Source organism: Benincasa hispida, chromosome 8 (genome assembly GCF_027475165.1).
Source record: "Benincasa hispida cultivar pf3 chromosome 8, pf3_genome.v1.1, whole genome shotgun sequence".
In the NCBI taxonomy this organism is placed as follows: Eukaryota; Viridiplantae; Streptophyta; class Magnoliopsida; order Cucurbitales; family Cucurbitaceae; genus Benincasa; species Benincasa hispida.
The window spans coordinates 63,124,213-63,143,766 of NC_143485.1; the positions used below are offsets into that span (position 1 = coordinate 63,124,213).

Consider the following 19,554-nt stretch of genomic DNA (forward strand, 5'->3'; position numbering starts at 1 on the left):
ATTTATTTTTATAATATTTATAATAATACAATATTTTTCAAAAGAAATTTGAAAAATGGGGTACATTGATACAATACACAAAGTTTATATTTCTTCCAAAAAGATTTAAAAATGCAAGTATCCAATTAAAATAAAAATCCAAAAATTGATACCTTAGTAAAGTTCGAGTAAAAACTGATATTTTCTAAAGAAAAGGAAAAAAAAAAACTGAAAATTACTTTCGTATAAGTCCCGGAAAAAATAAAAGATGATCAATCGGGGGTAAAAGCCGAGACACTTAGCTCGACTCGGTGATGGTTTTTCGAACAAAGCTATTGCATTAATTTTCTCAACATCATGGAGAAGCTGAAGTCACTGGTGCCGGAGAACTTGAAGCAGATGGTGGGTTCGAACACCCCCGGTGATCTTTCCTCATCGTGTTCTTTCTTATTACGCCTTTTTCAGCAATCGCAGCTCTTCTTCCAAGTAAGCTTGGTTGAAAATGGCCTCGTATTTCTCTTCCATTTCTCTCTGGAAAAGTAGGTAAATTAGCATCTGGGTTACACTTAAAAATGTAACTTGCAAGGACTATGGCCAAATTTAGATGTTGGGTTTTTGTATTTAACGTCTTAGGTCATCCGGGACGTGGCAGTGGATCCTGAAAATGCTCTCTGTGGTAAGAAGATGGACGCTGCTCTGGAGTTGAAACGCCAGGGGAATCAATGCTTCTTGAAGGGGGATTATGCTAATGCGTTGGTTTATTATTCCCAGGTATCCAGGGTTCATTCAACTTTATACTTATCTTGAATTGCAGCCATGCTGCGATGGCAAGCATTTTCTAGTTTGTGCAAAAGGAGCATAACTGGTTTTTCTTGTGCCAAAACGTAATGGGTCAGTGTTATTTTGGTGATAAAGATCCCCAACCAATGTTGATGATAAAATGTGGATAGATTTCAGGATTGACTGACAACTTTAACTTACAATGAAGGATTGAAAACTGGTTCTTTATTCCAGGATTTTTTTTTTACATTACAACCGTATACATCACTAGTTTTCGACCTTTTTTTGACTGGGATCCCATGTTTCCTGCCTTTTCTTATGATGTCCACAGGCTCTGCAAGTGGCTCCAATGAATGCTGTTGACATGGACAAGAATTTAGTTGCAACCTTGTATGTGAATCGGGCATCAGTTTTGCATGTGAGTTCAGTCCTTTGGCAGATTCATGTTTAATGTAGAACCACACTAGTGCTACATTTTTCTTTTTCATGAATAATGAATGGGTGGTTTGGTAGTTGTTTCCTATCTTAGTTGGTTTCACATACCATTCTCCTCCACGCTCACCCTAGATTCACACTTAAGGTAAAACTATCACAATGCTAAATTGTTTTTTAACGTATAATGAATTGGTAATTTCGTTGTTGTTTCCTCTAGTTTGTCTACACACTCTCTCGTTCACACTTCTCCACATGTGTGTGCATGTTCCCACATGGAGACTCTAATGCTTGTAATTAATTGGAATTTTAAATTAATGAAATGCATACTTCGCTAGATAATCTATACTCTTTTAGTAAACTGTAAAAGGATATTGGTTTTAACTGTGGTTGTAATTCGAATTGCCTTCTAAGATGCAATTGTTAAGTTCATTTTTTTCGTTGTTATTGAATTTTTTGTTTCGTGGTTTGGTTAAATATCATTCTCCAAGAAAAAATGTTGATTCTTAGATTTCCATTTAGTTTTGTGGTACTTTCTAAAGTCGTTATATTCTCTCATCTATAGGCTTGTAACTCATCTATTATTATGGCGGATATGAATATCTAGTTACTTTACCTTCCTTAATTTTCTAGTCTTTGTATGGAGTTTTCAATTTTCTGGTCCTTGTATGGAGTTTTCTTCTTTACTGTTAGCTCAAGCCTCCTTTTCAAAACCTCTGGAGGAGAAACTTTCTCTTTACGTATGAAGTTATCTTCTCTTTTATATGTTCTAAAGGCATCTGACGACATTGAGAAATGTCATTAACACTTTTGACATCTATCACATGCCTTTAAAAATGCATGGGCATCCCTAGAAGAGAAGACCATATTTGTGCACTTTGTGGGTATTGGGGTATCGGAGTCCTAGGATTGAAGTTATTATAAAAGAGAGCAAGTATTTAATTATTGCAAATACATGTATGAACTGAATGATGTAGGTTCCTCCCTTGCCACTAATTCATCTGCTTTATGCTCCCTTCAGAAAATGGATATGCAATTGGAGTGTTTACGAGATTGCAATAGAGCACTTCAGATTTCATCAACCTATGCAAAGGTGAAACTAATTTCATTTGATATTCTTTACGTGGATAATATTAATAATAATGAAGAATTCTTTGTAATCCAGTTGTTAGACCTTTCCCTTTTGTCTTATTATTGCCATGTAATGTTTTTTTCCTTCTTTGGTAGGCATGGTATAGAAGAGGTAAAGCAAATGTTAGTATGGAAAATTTTGATGATGCTATCTGTGACTTTCAAATTTCTAAGCACGTGGAGGTATCATTCAATGGAAAGAAGCAGATAGATGATGAACTGAAGGTCATCCAACATCATCATAATAGGTCGAATCCAGTAAATGAACATAGCAAGATCAAATTAGATGATTTTGGTATGCTAGGTAAATGATAGTTATATCTTATGTTTAAATCCTTATGCTAATTTTATCGAATAAGAACTCCAGAATTTTTCTTTGCGTTGAATGATTGAGCTTCAGTTTTTAAGTGCTATGATGTGATTAGAGATTTAAAGGTGGACAATGGACATGAAGAATGAAGTTTCTTTTTCTTACATTTTAAGTTTTGGAAAAATGACAGTGACCCCACGGATTTAGATTTATATGCTGTAATATTTTCTGCAATACTTCCTTTCCTGGTATTTTCTTTTCGTTTTATTTATAGGATAAGATACTTTCTGTTTTCTGCTTCATTCCTATTTTATTGTCCCATCAACATTTCTTTACTTGTACAATTGCTTGGTTTTTTGTATTTCTGGAGCTGTTAATGTTTCTGATCTTAATATACGAACTATAGAAATCACAAGAGTCGACAATGGTCATTTTCTACATGGTGTTAGAGCAGGCTCCAAAACCTTAAGAATTCCTGTCCTCAAGTACTATGGGCAGGATACAATAGAAACTTCTTAGGGACGTAATCACCTCTGGTTGCCATGGTGTTTTACCATCAAACTGAATAATACTTTCTAGGATATGGAGGTGGAAGAATTGCATGTGTTATTCTCTGGGCTGGGAGCTTCTCCTCTTTTTCGTCTTTGATTGATAGAAGGGTTTGGTGGGAGAAGGTTCAAGTTTTGACTCTTCAAGTCTGTTCTTAATATTTTGATAGTCAGTGAGTTTTCTTTCTCAAAGAGATGATAAAAGCTATGTAGTAGTTCAAATACCCTACATGATATGTATTACAGATGTTAGTGGCTTTCTCTAGTAGGTTTTTCTTGGTGGTATCAGCACTATTAGTAAAGTTCACAGGAGGAATCCCGAGACTGATCCTTGCTGAACAGCCTAAAGGGTTGCCTTGAAGTTTCCGGGAAGATGCCAAAATAGTCTTTAAAATACTCTTTACAAACAACCTCCAAGCTAGTTTAGATGATCTGCTTATAAGGATAGCTCAACAACATTTCGGTTTCTGCTTGTGCTTCCTGTGTGTGTAGAATACAGTTACTTGTTAAAAACTAGCATGATATGTATTACAGATGAGCCAATCCAAGTAAAATTACATGTCACCACATCAGATAAGGGGAGAGGAATGGTTTCACCCACTGAGTTACCTCCATCATCCTTGGTTCATGTTGAAGAACCTTATGCCTTGGTGAGTACATTTTTCTCTTCTAAATCATGGGTACTCATTTTATTGCCCATCCTGTTTTGTTACCTTTTTTTTTTTTTTTTTTTTTTTTTTTTTTTTGCAATTTAACAAATTCTCTCATTTACACCTATACTGCCGCTAGGTCTGGAACTTACGGGACTTCGACTTCTAGGAGCCCCCCCTTCCCCAGTCCATTGGGCCCTAAATGTCTAGGGACTAAGTTTTCATGAGGAAGTTATCCTGTATCCGGTTTCTAAATGTTAAAAGTTAACCCTTCTGCTTATGAAGTTGTGTTGGATGTTAACTAATCTCGATCTTGTTAAAGATTGAAGACAATTAGTGTTTTAATTTTTTAATTTTCTTTTAAAAAAAATTAGAAACAACTACTTTCATTGAGAATAAATGAAAGAATACAAGGGCATAAAAAAAACCAAGCCCATAAAAACTCCACTAAAGAAAGGGGTTTCAACTAAGTAAAATGTTGTGTAAAAAAAGTCATTTTAAGTTTATCTTTTATATCTCCTCTTAAAAGTTTTGATGTCTCTCTCCGAACATAGAAGATAGATTGATTATAATGCTAAAACTAGGAGTGTTCATATATTCAATTTGGACATCTTTTTCACAAAATTGAAAAACCAAATCTAGTGTTTGGTTTTGTTAAGTGGCAAAGCAAACAAGACATGTAGTGGTAATAGGATCTGGTTTTGAATCGAACAAGTCATGCTGGTTCAGTTTAATCCCAGGCCTGTTGTGTAATTTCTCCCTACTCCATTAATTGGTGGCTACGATAGAGTTCTCTCTATCTTTTTCTCTCTCTATTCAGGGCCTATCTTAAGGCTTTACAACCCAGAGCTGGTTGACAACAATCTAGTTAGTTCCTCTTCTTCTTAATTGATATTGCTTGGTTCTTGTCTCATTGGACTAATGACTTCAGCCACTCTTGTACTGTTTGATAATTCCCACTTGATGACATTGCAGTCATCATCTTAAACACTTTCATGTTTTGAAGTTATTTAATTCATCAATTCTCCTATTTTCCTAAATAAATTGAAAATATGAACTGCTTATAATCTACAGAAGTACTAAACTTTAATAATTTTCATTCTGTTATATTTTCCCGTCATAACATTTACTTCGACTTTGACTGGCAGGTAATATTGAAGCATTGTAGAGAAACTCATTGCCATTACTGCTTGAATGAACTACCAGCAGATAAAGTACCTTGTCCATCATGCTCAATTCCTCTGTACTGCTCCCAACATTGCCAAATACAAGCAGGGGGGCGAATGCTACAAAATGTTCTAGATAATCAAGATATTTTCAAAAATCTGTCTGATGGCCTCAGAAAGTATGTTCAAGAAATAACTTCGCAAAGTTTTTCCGACTTGAGGACTGAAGATGTTCCTGAACATAAACATGAATGTGATGGTGTGCATTGGCCTGCAATATTGCCATCTGAAATAGTTTTGGCTGGGCGAATAGTGGCTAAATTTGTAGTGCAGAGAAGTGTCTTTGCAGATGCTTCTAACCTTGTGGATATGTTGGTACTTCTGATGACTATATATCCCTTCTAGTATTTGATTTTTTCCTTAAAAAGGGCATCTACTCCAAAACTTATTCCAATGTTTTCCTGTAGAATCTTTCACACCATTTTTCGGAAATGCACACTGACAGCAAGCTGGAGTGTATCATCTATTCCATTATATTATCAAGTTGTCTTCAGCAATTCTTCCCTTCTCAACTTGCAATAAATGGGAACACTATCTCGCAGGTTTGTGATTCACTTTCACTCTATCATTCAAAGGAAATGCATCGTATGTATGCTTGTACAATAGTGTCCTTTCCTTTTGATGAGCTTTAATTATTATACATTTTCAGACACTTGCGTTTTCATGGTTGGCCTTCTCTTTTTCAATAATAAAAACCAAAATCTGAATCAAATATATATATTTTTTATTAAGCATTTACGTTAGTATGTTAAAATTGGCAATAGCTCCATCAGTTTAGATTACATGGCACATGATTGTGAGATGGATTATTTGCTCTATCAATGCAGATTACAATACTTATATCCCAAATTAGGACAAACTCTATATCTATTGTTCGTATGAAATCCTTTGATGCACCAGGATCACCAGATCAGCGTGGAAGATTATCTAGTGTGGTTCCTTTTACTTGTAATATGGAACAAGTAAGCTCATCTGCCTCTATTTCTCTATGGTTTCAGTTTTTCATTTGATTTAAATAGTAAATCCTTTGTAGTTGGTACTTCCTCATTGTGGTTTCTAATAGGTCAGAGTAGGTCAAGCTATTTATACAACTGGAAGCTTGTTTAACCATTCCTGCAAACCAAACATCCATGCGTATTTCAATTCACGAACCCTCTTTATTCGGGCAACTGCGTTCACGTCAGTGGGGTGCCCCCTAGAGTTGTCATATGGTCCACAGGTTTGCCTACTCTTCAAACTTGGATTTACATTTTTTGATCATGGATTTGCTCTCTGTGTTCTTTTAGCCTTTCCTTCTAAAATAAAACATATATGTTGCCCCTTATTTTCTGATCAATTCACAATAGAAAGCCAGATGCTCTTCCTAAATGTACTTCTACTTCCCTGACAGGTTGGTCAGTTGGATTGTAAAGGCCGTCTTAAGTTGCTAGAGGATGAGTACTCTTTTAGATGCCAGTGTAGTGGTTGCTCGTTGGTGCATATATCTGACCTTGTTCTCAACGCTTTTTGCTGCATTAATCCAAATTGCCACGGTGTAGTCTTGGATAGATCCATCTTCAACTGTGAAAACACGAAAACTAAGGACTTTCTTACGGTCGACAACCAAAGTAAACTGGAGCCTTTAATGCAGGTATTCTAATATTTTTTTAATACTCTTTTGAAACTGAATTGGAAATTTTCATTTAGAAGTTGAAAAGTTAGAAAGCTTCAACCAAAGGAAATGAAGCAAAAACCAACTCTCTCACAAGAACCTTCTTGGAATAAATTAACTCCTCTTCGCATTTCTATAGACTGACAGCTTCCTTCATGCTGGTCCTAGCCATTGTTTGAAATGTGGATCTTATCGTGATATAAAATCATCTTGTTCGACAGTGGATGAGGCTGGGATTCACTTTACAAGGTAATATCCTGATGGAGCAGTTCAAGTCCGTTAGTGTTGGTCATAATATATTATATATATATATATATTTATATTTAAAAGGAAACAAGGTTTTTCATTGATGACATGAAAAGAGTCTCATGCTCTAAATACAAAGAAACATAATAAGCACAGTGTTAGGTCATAATTCATTCTGTAATTGCTCATAACAGAGAATTCTTTCTTTTCTTCACTGGAGTTCTGTTGTTTCAGATTATGATCTATACAAAACATGTTCTAGATCTAAAAAGCTGTCATGAACATGAATTTTCCTTGGGTTTGAATAGCTGGCTGACAAATCTACACAGGTTGCAGCACGAGATAAATTTAAATAGGGTGTCAGAGACTACAGTCTCAGATGCTTTGAGAGCTCTGATCTCACTGAAGTCTACATTGCATGAATATAATAGGCGTATAGCAGAAGTGAGTTCTCATTTCCATATCGAACACTACGTGGTATAATTTCCTTTTATCTGCTTGAATGGTAGAGAATTAGAGACCTACACTACAAATGATTGTAGTATGGAAAGTGCTTGTTGCAGTCTTAGCCGAGGCGATGCTAGTTCCAATTAAGTTGGATACAAATGATATGTGATTTAATTTTTGTAGGCTGAAGACAATCTGTCGCAGGCCTTCTGTTTGCTTGGAAAACTAGAGCTTGCAGCAGACCATTGTAAAGCATCAATTCGGGTATGCTTTCACTATGGAGTTATATAATTGTGTACTTGTAGTAAGCAAACTTGCTTTAATACTCCACTTTTCTTGATAATCATCCTAAAGATGTACAATTCCTTAAGAATCTTAAAATTTTATTATAAACAACGACGAGATTGAGTAAATTTACGAGGTGTGCAGTGTGCTACATAACAGCAACGTGCTGCTACTGGGGTTACCTTATGAACTGAATCAAAACGGAATTCACGTGCTACAAAAGGAAACTAAATCAACATGAACATGCTTTGGAAATACATCATTTTCATCTGAATTACTCATCAGATTTTTTGTTTGAACGTTTCTTTTTCCCATTTCTATTGTAGATCTGTGGCAACTTTCTTCTCATTCTCAACTCACCTTCTTGATTTTGTTTGGAGCACATGAAATCTGAGCTTTTGTATGGAGCACATGAAATCTGAGCTTTACTTTCCTGCTTTTGCAGATTCTTGAGAAGTTGTATGGCGAAAATCATATTGCCATTGGCAATGAACTCTTGAAGCTTTCTTCCATTCTGATATCTGTGGGTGACCACAATGCTGTGGACTGCATTAAGCGATTGAGCAAAATTTTCAGGTGTTATTATGGATCACATGTCAACACAATGTTTCCATTTTTGAACATCTTGAAGGAAGAAACTCTCAAATTTGTCAGCACAGATCTTTGATCATAACGTTCCATGGAAGCCCTCACTTGTTAGATGGTTTTATTTTATTTTTATTTTTTAAATTTTTTTCCCCACTATTATGTGGAAATGGTAGCTTTGTTTCCGTATAATTTTCTATTTCATTAGTTTCATCTTCTAAGTATTAAATTTTTAGTTTAAATCACAATTTGGTTTTTGAACTTTCAACCTAAAAATTCTCAGAGCCCACATTTTTGAAAGCTTTAATTTGGACTATTTTTAAAAAAGTAATAATAGTTTTCGTTGCTTACATTGTGTTGGTGTTAAAATTTATTGATGAAATGATGATGAGATATATATTTAGGTTAAATATCATTTTGGTATAGTTATTTTGGATTTTATTCTATTTTCAATAATAATAATAATAATCGTAAAAGCATTTTCTTTATAAATTTTGAAAGTATATTCATGTGCCACATTTTATTGTTTGAAAATTATTTTCATTATTTAATCAATTTTGATAAAAATTAAATTTGAAGGATTAACTTTAAGATTTATGGAAAGTGTTAAAAGTAGGATAAATTTTGGATAATTGAAAATTTAAAGACTCAATCGGAACGAAATTCAAAATTTAGAGATTAATTAGATTGAAAATCACTATTTTTCATTTAGCAATTAAGTATGTTAAATTGTATAAATTTAACTAGTGATTGAACTTCTAATTTTTAAATGAGGTTGCTAATGCCTTAGCCTTGATTTGATTTTTTCCCCTAACCTATGAAGTTTTAAATTGTTTCAAAAAGATTTTGAAGTCTTTTTTTCCCTTATTAAATTGATGGATAAAATTGACATGCTAGATGATAGGTAAAAATCGAAAGATATATTTATAACTATCATTTACATAAATCGACCAAACGGGTGACATGAAAATTGATTTCGTAAATAATAGGGATTATTATACATTCAATTCATTTTCAAAACTTATTTTCATAAATGTCCAATTTTTTTTAATACTTTCATATATAAGATTTAGTGGACTTTTTGGACAAAAATACTCCGGTGGTAGGCAATTGAAGAGAGAATATGCATTGAAAATTTCTTTTCATATTTACGAAATACCATTAATGGTGGAGAAAGGAAATGAATTTATTATATAGTATTAATTAATTGAGCTTTTCTTTCCATTTTCAATTGAAGAGAGAAAATGCATTGATTTTATTTTTCATTTAATGCATTTCACGTGTCAAGCAACTCGTTTTACTGGTAAATTCATGTTATTTTTAAAATCAATGCATATTTAAAAACAATTTCAAAATCAATCCACTAATATACTAAAAAGCACTACTAAAACAATACACTGATATATACTCAAATGAAAACAAATAGTAAAAATATCTTTGATGTACATAATACCATTGTTCAAACAGGTGCATTTTTTACATTTTCTTTTGTTATGATCAACACACTTACAATGATTACACTTTCTTCGTTCTTCAATTTACCAATTGAAGGTATCATTTGTTTATGAGGTCTTCCTGCTTGACGCTTAACAATTGGAGACAACATAATGTCATTCACCTCTACGATACTCCTTATGGTTACCAACAAGATAAACTACTCCACCATACGTTGATGCCAAATGTGCTAGTAAAATAATACTTTAAGACAAAGGAATATGGATTTAAATCAAGTCCACTAATAACAACAAGAGCATGAATGCATGATATTTCTTCCAAATCCAAAACTCGACAATTGCAACTATAGCAATTCAACTTTACCATAAATATTTTACCCCATCAACTACTTGATATTCAAAATCACCAATAGGATTAACCTAAAAAAATATAAAATCAAAATAAATAATATAAGATGACAATCAGATAACAATCATATACCAATCTACTGACAATCAGATGACAATCATATACCAAACTACTGACAATCATATACCAATCTAATGGCAATTAGATGACAATCATATACCAATATGATGACAATCAACATAAGACAACGATTAAGCAATCAAATAAAAATCAAATAGCAATCACTTACTGTGAAACTCTGTGATTCATCAACTAGCTTTCTTATCACTCATTACAAAAACTAAGTATAAGATCAAACTGACATTGATATATAAGTATATAATACCAATTATGATAATCAGACAGAAAACAAATATTAATCAAATAGCCATCACTTAACAATAAAATAGATATCAAAAAGTGTTTAATATCTAACAATCAGATGACAATCAGATATAAATCATATACTACTAAGTATCAAATAAAAACCAGGTAGCAAATAAATGACAATTAGATATAAATCATCTCAATGACATAGAAAAATTGAAATGAAAAAATAACACAAAAGAATCAAAGAACAATAGAAGAATTAGAACAAAAACTGAAATACAAAATCTGTAAACAGAGAAATTGAACATAAATTGAAACAAAAACTACAAATAATCTTCAAGCAAGAATGAATTTTAAGGAAACAATCAAACAAACTATCTAGCATTAAAAAGATAAATCAAATACAAACTGAGCACAAAATCGAACAAAAAGTTGCTCTTGAAAACAAGAAAAATCGAACACAAGTAAGGATGAACTTCAAGGAAACAATCGAATAAACTTTCATCTCAAACAAATAAATCAAACACAGATATAAACAAAAAATCAATTATGAAAACAAGAAAAAATAATGACCTACAAAGAATCTTCAAATAAAAAATCGAACACAAACCATTGAAAATAGAGAAAATCGGATTCAAGAAATCTTAGATGACCAAATCTAAACCAATAAAAGACTGATTTCAAAATAAAAATTATTAATGCGCAATCGTGAATGAGAAGGAGAGGACGAACTTTAAGAAAAAAAGATCAAACATAAACCGTAAAATAGAGAACTTGGCTTCAAGAAGTCTCCAATTGATGAAATCGAAACCAATATGAAATCAAAATCAAAAGAAATCTTCAACATGAATCATGAACGAGCACAACTGAGAGAAATCATGAATCAAAAGAATCTTGAACATAATTTTAGGGCTTGTTTTTCAAAGAGACGAAGGCTTCAAACGTATAAGAAAAAAACGCGTGAGAAGATGAAATCATGAATCAAGATTTAATTATGACGATAGTTTTGAAATAAGTGAAAAATCAAATATAAAATCTAAGATACTGCCAGAATGTGATTTTAACTTTTTAAGATTTTGCCTTACCTACAATATTTTAAAAGTTGATGATATGGATGCTAAAATATAATATTAACTTGATATCCAATGCAATTTTTTCTTTTTTTTCTTTTAATATAAAATCATGTCTTTCGATTTTTATACATTAGCCCAAGGTTAATTTTTATTCATTTTATAATTTTGAAAGAAAGAAAAATTAAGATTAAGATTTAGTAAGCCAACTTTTTAAATTTTGCAAATATGACAAATTATTCGATCCCTCAAATCACAATACACCTTTACGCACAAACCTTTTCTCAGTTGTCTCCCTTACTCTCACATTTCAATCTCCAATTTGTCCAGTCAATTGACTGCTTCTTACTTTTGTCATATCATTGTTTGTCTGTCGATCATCACCTACGAGTTTCTCACTCTCCCTCTCACTATCTATCTCACGACGGTAGATTCACGTTTCTTTCTCTAGATGTGTGTTCTGATTTGTGCGACATCCCCTCCCTTTTTCAACTTAAAACGATATATATGATCCCTAATTAAATGAAGATCCATTTAATTACAAAATTATCACAAGCTTTTATTTACTTAAATATCCTTAAATTTAAAACGCTTAAATAACTTGTCATTTTCAACCGTGTATCAATAATATATCAAGTATATATTAGTAGTAGGAGGGTGAAATGTGGGTTGAATTTAATTTTTTCTCATTTTTGTAAAAATAATAAGTCTAGACTACAAACTTAATTTTTAAAGCTTATTTTATCAAATCTCCTAGATACCCAAAAGAAATTGCCATTTCGAAAATTTTATGTCACTACCATTTAAATATTTACTTGGAAAAGTAAAAAATAAAACAAATAATAAAACATTAACCTCTCTCACAAATATGACAGTTTGGCCGAGTGGTCTAAGGCGCCAGATTTAGGCTCTGGTCCGAAAGGGCGTGGGTTCAAATCCCACAGCTGTCAATTTTTTAGTTTAATTTTTTGATTTTATATTAACAATTTATCTGGGTTCCTTTTTTTAATTACTTTTTATAAGATGGGTTTTTAGTTTAGTCTTTATTGTATGAGTAAATTGTAAAGTCCATCAATAAATTCGGTGAACCATTGATAATTTGGTGAATTGATATTAAAATGTATTGAACATCTCATATGTTATGTCTTGATTTCAAAGACAAAAATACATCTTATGTCTTTAATTTATAAACTTGAAACTTTAAAAAAATAATAATAATAAATAAATAATATAAGTTTGAAGATAATGTGTTAATAAGATGGAGACTTAAATCTTATTTTAGTTTCTAAATTTTTATGTTGGTTTTGTCTATCAATTTTTAAAATATTTGTTTTGGTTCTTAAAAGGTCAAATTTGTTTGAATTTGGTCTCTCAATTTTTAAAATAACAATCATTTTGACTTTTGCTATGTAATTTTTCTACCTTAATTATTGTGGCATAATATTTATCTCTAACTTATTTGACTTCAAGTCATGCTCATACTAACATTTTAGCAGGTTTAAAATTTTAATGCTGATGTTTTAATTTTACAAAAAATCAAGGCCAATTGATATTTTTGAAAAAAAATTATAAAAGCAAATATTCAAAAAATATATTTAAACTACGAGATAAACATTTTGCGGTGTTTAAATAACAAATAAGGAATCTGTGTTGCACATAGAAGGTTGAAGTTTTAGTTTAAAATTTAAAAATAAAATAAAATTCTATATATAATTGTGTATATGTAATAAATAAATAATATCCAACTCAATTTTTATGATCATAAACCTTTAATGGTAATAAAAAAATTAATTTTAACTGTATAGAAGGCCGACACCAACATATTTCATTATAAAAAAATAACGTTAAAATGGAAATTGATTCCATATTTCTATATTTACTTTTCGTCTATCGTAAAATTCTGTGTTACCTGACTATAACTTCCCTCTATAAAATTTGCTCATAATTTTATTTTATTATTTCAAATTCTTTATGTTATCCCCGACAACATTTGTTCTTGAAAATGTTTGCATTATTCTAACTTATTTTCTCTCTAAAATTGTTCTCTTTCCCTAATTTTGTTTTTCTCATTTTTTCTTACAAAATATTTGTCTCTATAAAAACTTTGTTTTCCTTGTGACATTTTGTTATTAACTTTTTTGTGTGTATTTTTCCCAGATATCAACAAAATTATGACTAATGTACTGCATTCTAGCAAACCTTCAATTATAATATAAGTCTTAAAATATACTTAAGAAGACTAAGATATGATTCAATAAATAGGAACGAAACATATAGCAAAAAAATTTCTGCCACAGGTTATATAGCCATATTAAGTTAAAGAAATTGATAAAGAACATAGAATTTTATAGGGAAGTTAAAAGAACGTACTTGTGAAGAACTTTTTGAATTTTTTTGCATTCCATTGAACTTCAAGAGAACCTGAAAATCATTTGAAATAATATAATGATAATGGGTCATTATATAATACCACCACAAAACTTTGATACTCCGTAGTAAGTTAGAAAAAAATGAAATCAATCATCGAAAGGGAAGAGGTTCATGAAAGCAATATGCAGAAATGCATCAACATATCAATTATTTCAAGTGATTTAGTTTGTATTTTTTGTATACACTTTCCGTAGTTTTTTCACATTAGTTAGAGCACACGTCCAATATGTCACGATCATACTTCTCTAACAGTGTGACACCACGATTCACACGCGATCTTGGTTAGCCTTAAGGGAAACTGAAGTCCTAATTAGCTTTTTGCTCGACTCTTTGAAGCTTCATCAAACCTAAGGCGAGGTTTTTTCACCCTCAACCGAATTGAACTCATGTGGAACTGAACTTCATTCAGCCATACACGTCGCCCGTATGTGTATTTTACCTCATGTGTGACTCTAGCTGACTTGCCTCTACTTTAAGCCAAGTCCTAAAACTCGACCTTGCCCATATATGAGGCTAAGGTCATCACAATGCAATGTCACATCTCTCTTCTCATCTTGGTTCCCAACAACATGTCCCCCATGAATGAATTTGTTTACAAGAGATCCATGAGCGAAAGAAGATCGTCTAAATTCCATTTAGATTGAAAACACAAATTTACAGTAAAACAAACAGACTATGCATTTTAAGAAAAATTACAGCATGCTTTTAGACGAGAAATATATTTAAGAGATTATACCTTTGAAGAACACTTCTTCACGTAAATTCCTCGAACTATCAAAAACTCCTCGGACAACCACGATCTCCTCGAACAACAACAAAAATCGAACCAAAAGTGTGAAGACACTACCACTTAGAGACCTCGGTATTCTCAAGGTGAGAACCCAGGAGTGGTGGGCTTTGACTATTTTGGTTAGGAGGGAGTTTGAGAGTTTGGAGGAGGAAGATGATTGAAGAAGAAGCACTACCGTATAGCAAGATTCTCCAAGAAAGTCTATCGTATAGTCTCTATTAATTCGTGTAGTGTGTTATTTCGTATAGTCCAAAAAAAAAAACTATTTTTTCATTTATTCCATTTTGTCATTAAAACCAACTAACCTCCTACTAAGGGGGTTAGAGAGAAAACGGATTAATTATCCAAAATGATAAATAATATAAATAAATATGATAACCACCTTATCATATTATATTTATAATCTATAGTTTTAAAATTGTATCATATACAATATAAACTATAGTTTTCTTTCTCTATTTTATGACATTTAATATAAATCATATTTATATTAAATTTAACAACTATGAATCGCATTCGCAGAATCCTTTTGAGCTACCAAGGATGGACCTATAGCTTGAAACTCCAACGGTACATGAATAATTAATTAAACTATTTAATTACATTATCCACCATCCGTTAACTGTCGGGCACTCCACTAAAGATCGATAGCTGCACTCTTCGTACTACAGATATATTTCTGTATCCATTGGATATAACCAATCAACAATACGATGACCCTTCACAAATTGCTCGTAAGTACAGCTAGGCTAAAGTAACGTTTTGCCCCTGTAGTTACATCTAACTCCTTAAGTACCACTGATTCCTCTAATTAACAATAGATCATAATCCTACTATGACTAAACCCCTCTCAGGCCAAGAAGGAGTGTGGCATCACATTATTCAAGACCCGGAATCAGCACTTAAGGGAGTAATTTATCTACTTACTCCTACTTTGGGGAAGGAGTGAATTCCATCTTGTGTAGCTGAGTTCCTAGCTCCCCAGTCAGACGAATCCCTAAAATGGTAGGCTTGTTGAGTCGGCGATCTGGTCACTCTCACCCATACACATCAAAGGACCACCCTCATAGGCAGAAGTTCACAACTCACTCAGGATTAAGGTCATGTTACCTATGGTCATCCTAGTGAAATGAAAGTCTCTATTATGAATGACGTTATATAATGAGACTAAGCATTTAGTGGTTCAGTCTTATACAAACTCCTTTGAATAGAATATCTCTGCTTACATATCTAATACATGAATGATCATGATCAGATCCTTTATAGTATTTTACAACATTTGTAACATCTACAAGCGAGCCATACTCGTAGTGTCACTAGGATAAGGTACCCAACTTTATCCATATACTACAAATCATTTAAGTTATCATTTAAACATGATCCACTTGTATGTCTCCACATACATGTTTAAGTTACAATGATAACCTTGGATGTTAGTTTATTGGTTTGTGGTTAATGCAACTAAAATATCACATATTTCACAGACAAAGTGAATAAAATATCAAATATTATAAATCACTTACAAGTTTATTCATACTGTTAGGTTTTATGTCCTAAAACTTGCAGTTTGTAAAATGATAAACATCTTCTATAATCAATATACTTATTATTGATTTTATAAATTGTATGAAAGTCTAAATCCAATAAACTAAGACCCCATGACTGTTGCATGAGTACTTGAACTTTATTTGGAGACATAAAAGTGGATCAAGTTTGAGTAAATAGTCAAAATGATCTATGGTACATGAATGAGGTTGGGTACCTTATTCTGGTAACACCATTGGATGCAGCCTACTCTGTAGTTGTTACAAAGAGTTGTAAAGTGCTACATACGATGTGATCCTAATTCGAACATGTTATAACATGAGGAGTGGGGGCGTCCTATGCAATGGGTTTGCATAAGATCGGACCAAGAAATAAGTCACTCTTACTTGATAACGTTGTTTACTGTATAAGACTGACTATTTCACGTAGATGACCTACGTAACTCGATCTTAATCTTGAGCTAACTATTGACTCCTGTTTATTCGAGATTACTCTTAGATTTTCATAAGTGAGAGTTGGCTCAACAACGTTGGCTCAATAAGACTCCCATTTCAGGGGTAAGACCTAATAGATAGTTGGGGACATAGGGTGTAAGATGGAGTTCACGCCTACCCGATTTAGGGATAGAAGAAAGGTTGTTCTCTCAAGTACTGAATCCAGGTCTTGAACAAGGGGCCCCACCCTCTCACTGGGCTGAGAGAGTTTGGTTTAGTGATTGGATCACAAACCAGTTGTTCATTAGAGGATCAGTAGGAACTTGAGGAATAAGACGTAATCTCGGGAGTAAAACAGATATTTGACCCAAACCATTATTACGAACAACCTGTGAAGGGTCGATTTGTTGATTATGGTTAAATCATGTGGACATAATATATCTATAATGAGGGGAGTGCAACTATGGGCTTTAGTGGAGTGACTCATTAGTTAACGAATGGGGATTAATCTGGTCTAATGAGTTTAGCCAATTAATCTCGGATCGTTGAAGCCCATGATCTATAGGTCTGCGAGGTCCCCTTACTAGCTCGTAACAGACTAGCTCTAAAATAGCATGATAAATCAATTTGAAACGTTCAAATTAGAATTAAGGGAGTTAGTAATTATACGAGATATAATTACTTGTTTAATTTGAGAATTAAATAGAATAAAGAATTTATATTTAAATATGATTTAAATATATAAAGATGGATGTGTGTAAAAATTAATTTAATATTTGATATTATATTAATCAAGTTTTATTTAAAAATTAATTTATGAAATTATTTTTATTTTTCAGTTTTTAAAATCAAAATGGATTTTGGAAAAATCAAGTTTTGATCATGTGATAAAATTGAAAAATTGAAAAACAAAACACAAAATGGAAAAACCATGTTTTCCATTATCCATCCTTTTACTTGCTCACACAAAAGCTTTCAACATTGCCTTGTGTTACTCCAAGCATGAGCTGCAACTCATGCAACTCTCTCCCTTGCATGTTGATCTGCAATATATTAAAGAGTTTGAAGTGAATTTCGGACATGCAATCAAGAAAGAATTTTAGAGAAAATTTGTGCTGAAGAAAGAGTTCTTCAACCAGATTGCTGCTGTGAGCAATTCTTCTTCATCCCTTGATTCAAGCATTTTTTTAGTCCCACAACTCAATCTAGAGCACGAAGAGAATAGTGGGGAAGATCTTGAGGTAGTCTGCAAGAAGATTTGGAGAAGATTGCAGCTAGAGAATAGGCTTTGAAGAAGTTCTACAAGAGGTATGTCATGAAACTCACTTGTTTTCTACAAGAGCATGCTTTATATTTTGCCAAAATTAATGAATTAGAGCTTAAATGATCCTTGTTGCTTCCGCTATTGTTGATACATTCCTACAATTGGTATATAGCATCATATAAGCATTCAATTCGGTTTAATTTTGGTTAGGTGGGTGTTTTATATGAGAAATATGAAACTGATGCACTGATATGATTTTCTGAGTTTTGGCATTTTAATTCTCTTTAGTTCCTCATTTAAATTTTTAATTGGCTCTTGTTTGATGAAATTTTATGTGTTAGCAAGAGTTTGTAATTTATTTGGAGTCATTAGAGTTGAAATTAAGATGTAATTGAAGAAACAAGTGAATGAGGCCTAGCTGTTGTTCTAGTTTTTCAGCTTTTGCTCAAAATCGTTGTTGAGGTTCAGTTGCTAAGTGATCGTCTAGTTCCAAGTGATACACAATGTGAAGAAGCTAAACAATCGTATAGCAATGGGCTCTGGTTGTTGTGATGTTGAACGCTATGCGATCATGTACCTTTGGGAGCTAAACGATGTGTTCAATTTGCTATACGATAGCACTACGCGATTGTTTAGCTTTGCGTGGGAACTAAATGATACGTTGGATTTGCTAAACGATGGCACTACACGATCGTGTAGCTGCGGCGCATGCTAAGTGATGCGATGAAGTGCTATGCGATAGTGCTAAAGATCATTTAGATGCGGTGCTGAGCAATCGTGTAGATGCATTGCTAAGTGATACGTTGAAGTTTTCTATTCGATGGAATTAAACGATCGTTTAGCTACGATGATGAACGATGCAGTGAAGTTCTATATGATAGAGCTAAACGATAGTTTAGTTGCGGCGGATACTAAACGATGACATGAAGCGCTAGGCAATGGTGTTAAGCGATCGTGTAGTTCTATACGATAGATCTAAGTGATAGCTAGGCGATGGTGTTAAGCGATCGTGTAGTTCTATACGATAGAGCTAAGTGATCATTTAGCTTCGGTTGACACTAAGCGATCGTGTACCTCTTCTCAACACAAGGTGATGGTGTTAAACAATTGCCTTCAGCACTACACGATCGGCCTTAGCAAGACTTTGAGGTTGGACCGAGAGCAGCCGGTTCAACCGATTTTCTCAAGGTCCAATCCGGTTCAACCTCAAAGTGTTTTTGGCTGGTCTGGTTTAGACTCATTTAGTTCGGTTCAAGATGCTTAGGTTCAGTTTGGAGCGGTCCAAGCGGTTCAAATACAGTTTTGAAGCTGTTTGTTCAAATAGTTTGCTTGTTTATGCCAAAACTAAAACCATATCAGTCTATGTTTAATTATTTATGTATTTGATGTATGTTATAAGAATAAATCTTGTATGTGCATACAGTATGCCATTTAGATTTAAAATCCCACCATAGGAAGTATGTTACATGCAATGAAAGTATGTTAAATTCCATTTCAGAGGCAAATTCATAAGGTCTTATAAGATCTGAAAATGGTGGGTCACACTTACAAGAATTACTAAATTGTTAGTAAAGATCTT

General features: G+C 32.8%; 1 protein-coding gene and 1 non-coding gene across 7 annotated transcripts; both read left to right on the forward strand.

The window, feature by feature from the left end:
- The first annotated feature begins 241 nt into the window (after positions 1-241).
- On the forward strand, positions 242-8,505 carry LOC120083413 (uncharacterized). 6 transcript variants are annotated; one of them, XM_039039168.2, is made up of 15 exons: positions 243-465; positions 613-750; positions 1,091-1,177; positions 2,213-2,284; positions 2,419-2,626; positions 3,715-3,830; positions 4,979-5,371; positions 5,464-5,598; positions 5,957-6,018; positions 6,125-6,275; positions 6,447-6,686; positions 6,847-6,956; positions 7,283-7,397; positions 7,584-7,664; positions 8,131-8,505. In XM_039039168.2, exons 1-15 carry the CDS (start codon positions 337-339, stop codon positions 8,350-8,352), a joined length of 2,259 nt encoding a protein of 752 aa, XP_038895096.2. In that variant the 5' UTR covers positions 243-336; the 3' UTR covers positions 8,353-8,505. The 6 variants fall into 6 exon arrangements, with proteins under 6 accessions (XP_038895099.2, XP_038895096.2, XP_038895094.2 ...); XM_039039166.2 differs by having other exon boundaries at positions 244-465; positions 5,884-6,018; positions 6,120-6,275; XM_039039167.2 differs by having other exon boundaries at positions 244-465; positions 2,419-2,617; positions 5,884-6,018; positions 6,120-6,275.
- Positions 8,506-12,382: 3,877 nt separating this feature from the next.
- Positions 12,383-12,462, forward strand: TRNAL-UAG (transfer RNA leucine (anticodon UAG)). The gene has a single exon. It is a non-coding gene; the product is annotated as a tRNA-Leu (tRNA).
- Positions 12,463-19,554: the final 7,092 nt, after the last annotated feature.